The following is an 8,809-nucleotide window of genomic DNA, read 5'->3' as shown; positions in this document are numbered from 1 at the left end:
CCCTCAGAATGCTCTGACCACCCGGACTGCCTCGCCATCGGGTTTTACGCGTCGAGTGGAGGGCCTTCGCTGCACAGAACAAATCAGATCGGTCTACGTCAACTCAACTCTCTTTTCTTTTTTCTGAATGAGATCTCATGCACATAACACAACAATAACTGTTAATTAACCTTGTCGTTTATAGGAATCGTTTTTACATTTTTGGCGCATTTCCCAAAATTTTAAAAACTCCATTTACTCTATCTACTATATTAGTAGTGCATTGCTCGTGCATTGTGCGTGTTAATTGCATCCGTGTCCTATCTCACACTCAGGGTGTCTAAACTGATTTTCGAAATTGAAGGTAATAGGAAGTCTTAAAAATTATTTATTATATTTCCCTCATTTTATCGTACTATATACTCGGCCCGATTGTTCACATGAAAAACAGTACACTTGCAAATTTCCCTGAAGGTCAAAAGATTGAGGCAATAAACCGATGATGCTAAGCTAAAGACGGTCCCCCAGGGGTCTTTGAAGAAGACAGTCTGCAGTCTTCTAGGGGCCCTTGGTTAACGTTTGCTGGGAAAAGGTTTTAATTTATTATATTTTTGGAAGTACCTCGATCAACATCTTTAAACTGGGAGGTTTACACCCCCGTTAACAGAACTGCCATGTTAGTGAATAAATAAATTCTTAGTTTAAGTCTTGACTGCCCAGACATCCCACGATGACCTCAGAACATTCACACCGACACCGACGAGTGGTATAACACTTTTTTTTCATTTATTCACAGAAATAGAGTCCAATGAGTTCATTTTTCTAACAATAAAATAATCATCAGGTCACACTTTAAAAAATGTTTTTCTTTAAAAACCACCATGAAACAAGCGGATAAATAGTGTGATATCCCTCTCAAATGTGCACAAAAAGAGTTAGAAGCAAAAACACCTGAGAAAAGCTGGCGTGGCACTAGACAACAACACCGAGGTGCGTTTAGCCACCGAGTGTTATAAACCATCCATCAGATCATCTGACCCCGACACATCCCAAGAAACCAAAAGGCAATAGTTTAAATAATTACATCTTTATCTATGAGCCACAGAGAACGGTTCTCGTACTCTTAAAAGATTATTGCAAATTTAGAAACCAAAGGACATAGCTTATTTTTCTTTCCTTTTACTAGCAGTTGCAGAGGTTTTACCTGTTTAAAAATAAAAAAAATCGACCAGCATCTGTTAATTTTAAAAACACATTGGAGAAGTGAGCATGTGACGATGAAGTTGAAATACTGCGGGGAGCAACCGGGCTGGAACATGATAACAGGGCTGTGTGGGCCTATTCTGCAAGTCTCCAAATGTAGGCACAGTTAACCGACTCAGTCTGAGGGGTTCAGCGCAGGTACATGTGAAAACACCAAGCTAATATGTGACAGAAAAAAATTTCTACATAAGCATTTTCATTTTCATAAGCAGTTTGTTCTATAAAAACATTACCATTCACAGTGGAAGAAAAATGTAATAATAATAAAAAGAAAAGATATAAAAAATGTCTTCTCCCTTATCTTGTGTGAGAAGTGTGACTGGATCAGCAATTGGCTGCTGTAGGTTGTTGCTCCGTTTGTCACCAGCAGGTTGAAGTAGAGCGTCTGTCCTGTCGCCCCTTGCCTCTCTTGTTGCGTTTTATTTGGTGTCGTCATTGGAGACCGTCCTCCCTCCCCAAAAACGACCCCATAAGCGGCACAAGCAGCGTTCTCACGACCCATATTTACGTTTGCCGTTAGGTGGCGGTAGTAGTTATGACGGCAGCAAAGGAGGAAGTCAGGTGACGCAGTACGAAGAGGAGGTCGGAGGGCAACGTCTGGGTCAAACAAGCACAGGACTTTGACTCAGGAGGCCGCTGTTTGGGTCAAAGGCCGAGTTATTTTAACGCAACGATTACTTAAGTCATAACTTATTTTTAACACAAAGCGTGATCTTTTACGAATCCTAACCAAACTGCGGCCGTTTCACAACGTTAACCATTTGTTTAAAACTGCCACCTTTACCGTTAGGGGACGTGTTTACCTCCTGCAGGGGGCTAATTAAGGAAACACTGTGGGTGGTATTAGAGGGTAGGAACGTACCACCTACGTGATTGGATGGGTTAGAGGAGCTGTTGGGTCATTGGAGTCTTTCTGTTTGTTTGGTCAGACGACAGTATGACAGTGATCTGATGGTAAACCGGCTAACCCAGACTGAGTTCCTCAGTCCCATCCCTATCTTATGCATTGCGTCCGACGAAACATTTGGCGCGTGTTTCAATGTGACCGACTACATTCGCACCGAACGGGGAGATCTCAGAAAGACAGAGGCAACAGAAGTACGCTTCTCAACACTGCTGGTACGGAGAGTTACACGACCTCGTCTGTGAATGCTACGTTTGTTTTTGAAAGCGCTCTAGAGACAATTGGCGCGATACCTGACCCGGTGTGCAATTCACAATACAGTGATGGTCAGCCAATAAATAGACTCTCTGTAAACACAGTCTTACTCTCTAACACCCCCACACCTACAGAGTTGTGTGGTGGGAGGGTCCTGGGTTTTGGAAGTTAAAAGTCCCATTCATATACTGCACGGAACACATTAGAAGTTTAAATGATGGGAGTGGGAAAAAAATAAAATCTCTGGCTGAATTACCAGTACAAATGTTGAGCAACTGTGTAATAGTCAAAGGCACATAAAAACCTGAGGTAAGTCATCCAACAACTCTGAAGAAGCATTTCTGGAAGAGACATCCAATAATGGAGCTGAAATCTTAAGATTCTCTTTGTAGAAGTCTGAAATTACAATGAGCCGTTTAAATTAATTCAGACTCAACTCTGGCAATAGAACTTTTTCCTCAGCAGACACTGGGCCTGAGAACATTGTGTAGTTCATTACATTAACACCAGGGCTATAACATGCCAAATGGCCTGCTGTGAAAAATGATTTTATGATTTGTGTCCTTTTGTTTCTTTTCCATAACCAGTGCCTGAGAATTATTCATCATTTCTTAGTAAACAAAACGGAAATCATTGAAACCTATGGCCGTAATATAATCCGATGGTAACTTTGCATTAGCCACAAGAATCCGGAGGAAAGTATTGAGAGAAAACTTTATAAAAATTAAACTTCTTAATCCAGTGTTTTCTTCCACTTTGCAGTTCTTTTGAATTCTGTTGAGACTGAACAATTTTTTAAATCTGAAAATAGCCCGTGACTTAAATTATACAAGACCAGATATGTCCAGACAGAAATTTGCCGTGGTGTAGAGCATTGGTCTTGTTACTTTAGCCACATCTATTCTAACAGTTGGGAAAACCATGACAGTTTTAAAATGGTGTCACAGCTATATACGGGTCTAAAGACACACAGGCCTGATGAACTACCGAGCGAACATGGCTGTTAAAATGAATGGCACAAGCCAACATGATGAACCTACAATACAGGAATTTGTTGAATTTTGATTGGTTGTTGTCGTCATCAGACTCTTTTTCAACCATTCTTATGTCCTCTCAGGTCTATAGCTCCAAATTTTGCTTAGATAACTATATAAATACATACACATACTGGAGAAATCTACGTTGGACCCCACCCAGAACAGATGTGGACCTGAGACCTGGTTCGGGTAGGGTTGGGTCCCCTGGTCTGTTTGAAGTCATCTATAGCTACGCCCCACGTTCACGAACACCGTCGTCTGCTGCCAGCCTCCAATATGGCTGCTAGAGGGAGCAGCTCTTGTGCTTCCATACGGCTGCTGCTGAAGGATGATGGAGATGCCCGGTGGACCTTTTTTGTTTTGTTTTGTTCTTGGAATCCTGAGAAGAGAAGAGCCCCCCCCCCCCCCCCCCCCCTTCTAAGGTACAGTACTTATCCTCCACTGGATGAATAGGTGGAGGGTGAGGAGTGGTTGTAATTAACAGTCTTTAATAACTGGCTGCAGTTTTCCGGGTGATGGGACTGCAGCCTTTGGGTTGGGAGGTCTGCTGCTCTCAGCGCGTCTTCCTGTAGTAAACGAGAGCTGCCACCAATGCTACTGATGCTACTATGGCTACCGTCCTCCACCGAGAAAAACCATGGATCACCCCGACCTGGAGAGATGGAGACAGAAAGATTAAGAGCTTCGCATCCCATCCATAATGCCTTAAAGCAACAATTCCAGTGAACATTCCACACGGCTGACCGTACGTTGTGTGGACAACGCGACACTCACCCAGCCTCCCTGCTGTACGAGCCAGCGGTACAGTTGCTCTCTGATGAACCGGAGAACCCAGCTGGTGATTATTCGGATGTTCTCCAGGTGGTCGGTGGTCAGTGCCTTGGAAACAAAAACAGAGACACCAGTCAGAACTGCACTGCTACTGAAGCCAGGTTTCTGTGTAAAATGTAAGAATGAAATCTAAAAGTGGCCAATACTGTAATTTAATCCAATTAATTCAAATATGTATTTTTGCACAATGTGTAAAATGTGAATGGAAAGTTATTTTTAGCCAAAACGTAAGAGACATGATAGCCGCTAGATCAGCTGTCTTGAGTCTGTCGACTGTCTTGTCTATAAACATCAATAATATGCACACCCGCCGCTGTCAACGGGACTGCCGTGACACCAAGTGGCTAGCAGCTGTGGTTATGTCCTAGTGTATTGAACCAGGGGGACAGACCGAAGATGACCGAGCAGCGTCAAACATACGGCCCGTGGGTCATATGTTTGACACCCCTGATGTATAGCAATAACTTTGTTATTTGTTTTGAACTAAGGAATATGACATGTCAAATCGTGTTTTAGTCTTCCTGTATTTTGCAGGAAAAAAAACAAATTTAATTTTAATTTCATTAAAATGGTGAATTCGATGGAGTCCCCTAAATATTATTCATTTATTAGACAAATGGAAATAGCAAAGGACAGAGAGAATGGGGATGACAAGCAGAAACGGGGCCCTGGGCTGGACTCAAACCTGGGCCTCTGCGGTAAGGACTCAGCCTTAATGGTGCACTCTATGCCTGTTTCTGGGTGTTACCTTGTATATGAGTCTGTAGGCCAGATGGAAGAGAGCCACCACTCGACCCCAGTTGATGCCATCAGCGAAGAGGCTCCTGGCCACCTTCATGAAGATGTCCTGAGCACCGTTGCCCTGAACCTGGTTGATCAGTCTGACGGGAAGAAACGGACACATTCAAACGTAACAAGGGCTGAACTAGAATGACCGCCTCACGGTCGTGTGCCTCCGCCTACCGGTCGAGTTGCATTTCACACCCATGTCTGTCCAACATGTCCTCCCTTCATCATTTTTACCTGGCGGATGTTTGTGCCAAAATTGAAGAACTTCCCTACAGGCTGGACCAGATGGACGAACGGATGGACAACCCAAAAACATAATGCCTCCATCGAGTATTGTCGCCGGTGTGAAGGCATAAAAATGTCTACAGTTTTCATTGACTAATACTATACCAAAACAATCACAACAATTACTGACTAAGACGCCCAGTCCTTTAGTACAACCTGACTAAAAAAAACAGGATGAGGTTGACTCAAGACATGATAAAAACTATCAAGGACATTTGGCTCAGACCAAAAGAACAGCTGACAAAATGAACACTCGTGCACATGCTGTGACAGAGTTACCGTAGATTGACTTTAAGGCCCTGTGATTAACCTGTAACCAAAGTTTGTACGTGGTGCACAACGTACCGTTGGAGCTCGGCATTCCTGTTCATCTCGTCTGCGATCTTGAGCAGCTGATGCACCACCTCTTTGATCTGCGGATCCTGTTGTTCACCAGGCCTTCCTCCCAGCTGCTCAGAGGACACGTGACGACTGGGATCCTCTGCGTTTATTCGTGCGGTCACAAACCTGGCAAGGAGAAGGACTGCTTCAACGAGGAAATACCACATATTCAAACGTGAGTTTCATACCACTAAGACCAGGTTTGAAAGGTATATAATGTGTTAAATAATTGTGATCTCAGTATTGATGAAATTAATTGGGATTACCTCTTTACCGGGGAAACTATACCTAAAACGCATATGATCATCATCTCAATGACAAACATCACTCCATTCAGTATTGAAATATGTGTGTATATACATCACAAAGGATTGCCCATTGATGATCCATTGAGATCTGCCTCAGGTACAACTGGGTCAAATCAAGAAATATACCCAGACGAGGACTCAATACTGAATGTAAAAATGTTACGTGTTGTGCAGAAGAAGAAAAAAATTGGATTAATTAATGAGGGAAATGGCCCAGCCCTCGATGGACTACGCATGTCGCGTTTTAAGTCTCTTCGAGTGGATTTTCATGCTGTGCAAAAATAAACAATTACTTTAAAACACCTGATAAACGATGGGTTGTTCTAGAAAAAAAATTGGAAAGATGAAAATTAGTTGTAAACTGACTAAAGCGTGAAAAAAACCTCTGGCATGTTCCTTTGTCATTCTTTTCAAAAACATATTGGCTCCCCGTCTACAAATGTCAACCCTGCAGCCAGGTTGCTTGACAGCGACATTTTGTTTGAAAAACAAGCTTCAAAAGTTGCTCAATCGTGTTTTCGTCAACGGAGGAACACCTCACGTCTTCTCTCTCCTGACCTGATCTTGGATTATTGTTGTATTCAATGTTTATTTCAACAGCACTTTGTAACTTTGTTTTGGAGAGTGCTGTATAAATCAAGTTCATTATCATTGATATTATTCAAGTTGTAACGATGAGACTTACCCTCTGAGGACCACCGCGCTTTGCTCCATGATGGGATCATCGACGACATCTGGAACAATGAGAAGACTTATTAATACCCATAATAACCATTTCTAGTTGTCTAAATGTAGAGAACAGATGTGTCATATTCAAAATAAAAAGAACAGCTTACCGACACATGTTATCGTGGGGAAAAGTTTCTTGTTCCAACAAGACATGTTGATTTATGTTTGATTTGTAATATTCTTAAGGCTTTAGTTTGTTTTATTTTATTATACAAACAGTTCACTATTATAACTACTAAATTTGTATAAGTTGTATAGTTTTTTAACTATCTTTCCAGTATATTTTCTAACATCAAAATTAACAAAACAAGGTACATCAATATGACACTGAACTTTGACAAAAGTAGGGGAATTATTTATGTTAATATATTGTTATTAGAATATTATTGATATTAAAAATGGTCTGTTAGACTTTCTCTCAACTACGTGTGCTGTCTATACGTCAACTCTGTCAAAAGTTGGCTTTTAGAAGTTTGCTTCTTTCTTGTTCTTGGATTTTAAAGTGAAACTTAAACGTACGTCTTCGTGTGACGTCACCGTCCCAACAACAATCAGTGGCAATTCCCTCTTGACATCATCGGTCCCGTCTTTGACCCAATAAGTAAGGCGTCTTCCTCGTTTGATGGGCACGTAGCTCGCGTTGGTGTTTGGTGGCATATTTGCTCACGACTTGTTCCAAATGTTCATCAAATAAAGTCTGAAACCGGCCCCAGCACACCGCAGTGACCCTTGACTCCGTGTCCGGACTCAGGCAAAGAGCTGCCCGTTTTATTACCTTGTTTGTCACCAGCCGCACTTAAATTACCGGGTAGAGCAGTCACGAGGCCTTTACGGTTCTTCACAATGCACACATTGAATCGGCATATATCCAATAAGCTAATTTCAACACTTCTAACACTCTTTATCAATAGCAAGCTAAACCATGCAGCATCGCACCAGCTCTAAGAGACAACATCTTGCTCATATTTAATGATTTTTGAATGAACCGCGGGACAGAGGAAGCTAAATGCCTCTGTAACGAGGTAATAACACAAACTTCAGGTAGTCTTACACAACATAGCTAACCCTGGCTAAAGGTTCATGTCCGACACGTCCCTTCTGAACCGACATTTAAAAGTGGTCGTCCGTCATAAAAGGGGTTCCCTCCGGTGAGAATAGGGTGTCCCATAAGGGAACCCTCCGCGGTTGGGGCTGAGGTTAGGTTCTGGTTAGCCGTGGCACAGCTACCTGTCTGGGGTCATGTAAAGCACCACAACAGACGACTTGTTGTGGTTATACCCAGGGCTAGTTTCGGGTTGAGGAAACACATCGACGGGGAACAAACTTTGGCACAACACCGGTCCCTCCGTTCTTGACAAGGAAACGTGACGTTCCCTGGTAATGTAAACGTCATTCTAACATGTACAGTAATTCAACGATGTTTTGTCTATTTTAGTGAAAAAGATTGCCGCTAAGTTTGTGAGTACACCTGACATGGCTTCACGTACCTTCCCCACCCTCGGCGCCCTGAGGCTCCCGGTCTCCGTCTTCTCTCCCCTCTTCCCGGTTGTCAGCCATAACTTCTAAGTTTCGGTCAGCGCGGAGCGAGAGCTCTCGGAGCGATGGACGATGAAGTTAGATGTCTGCTTCCAATGTTGAACGCGAGGTTGGCCGAAGTGAAGTCACAAAGTCCCGGACGTATCCACTCCGTGAAAAGTTTCGCCTTCCACAGAGGAACAAGGAAGTGACACGGAAGCGCGCAGTGGCCACCGGGGGTACTTCTCAAGTCTCTTAATTGCATCCCTGTTTCCCTCACTTGGGTCCTTTCCTTGCGTCTTAGGGTACTCAAGTCTCTTAATTGCATCCCCGTTTCCCTCACTTGCGTCCTTTCCTTGCGTCTTAGTCCCTCCCACCAGGGATGCATGGAGGAAACCATGCAAGGAGAGAGGAACGAGGAAATATGTTTTAAGAGACATGAGACGTCCTTCCCTCAGTTGCGTCACGTGAAGCGACGTCTGTTTCTGATGACATTCATAATAAAAGTTATTGAGGGAAATATCAGATCATGA

The 8,809-nt window shown here is 43.0% G+C and overlaps 1 protein-coding gene across 1 annotated transcript; it reads right to left on the bottom strand.

Annotated features, from left to right (window-relative positions):
• Positions 1–741: 741 nt before the first annotated feature.
• LOC142970030 (apoptosis regulator BAX) lies at positions 742–8,463 on the bottom strand. Its single transcript, XM_076110181.1, has 6 exons — positions 8,249–8,463; positions 6,718–6,766; positions 5,689–5,850; positions 5,018–5,150; positions 4,213–4,317; positions 742–4,090 (listed from the first exon to the last, which is right to left on the bottom strand). Exons 1-6 carry the CDS (start codon positions 8,316–8,318, stop codon positions 3,992–3,994), a joined length of 618 nt encoding a protein of 205 aa, XP_075966296.1. The 5' UTR covers positions 8,319–8,463; the 3' UTR covers positions 742–3,991.
• Positions 8,464–8,809: the final 346 nt, after the last annotated feature.

The sequence above is a fragment of the Anarhichas minor genome, unplaced genomic scaffold (assembly GCF_050575085.1).
Source record: "Anarhichas minor isolate MPS153535 unplaced genomic scaffold, ASM5057508v1 ptg000042l, whole genome shotgun sequence".
Classification (NCBI taxonomy): Eukaryota; Metazoa; Chordata; class Actinopteri; order Perciformes; family Anarhichadidae; genus Anarhichas; species Anarhichas minor.
This window is presented reverse-complemented; position numbering and strand designations above follow the sequence as displayed.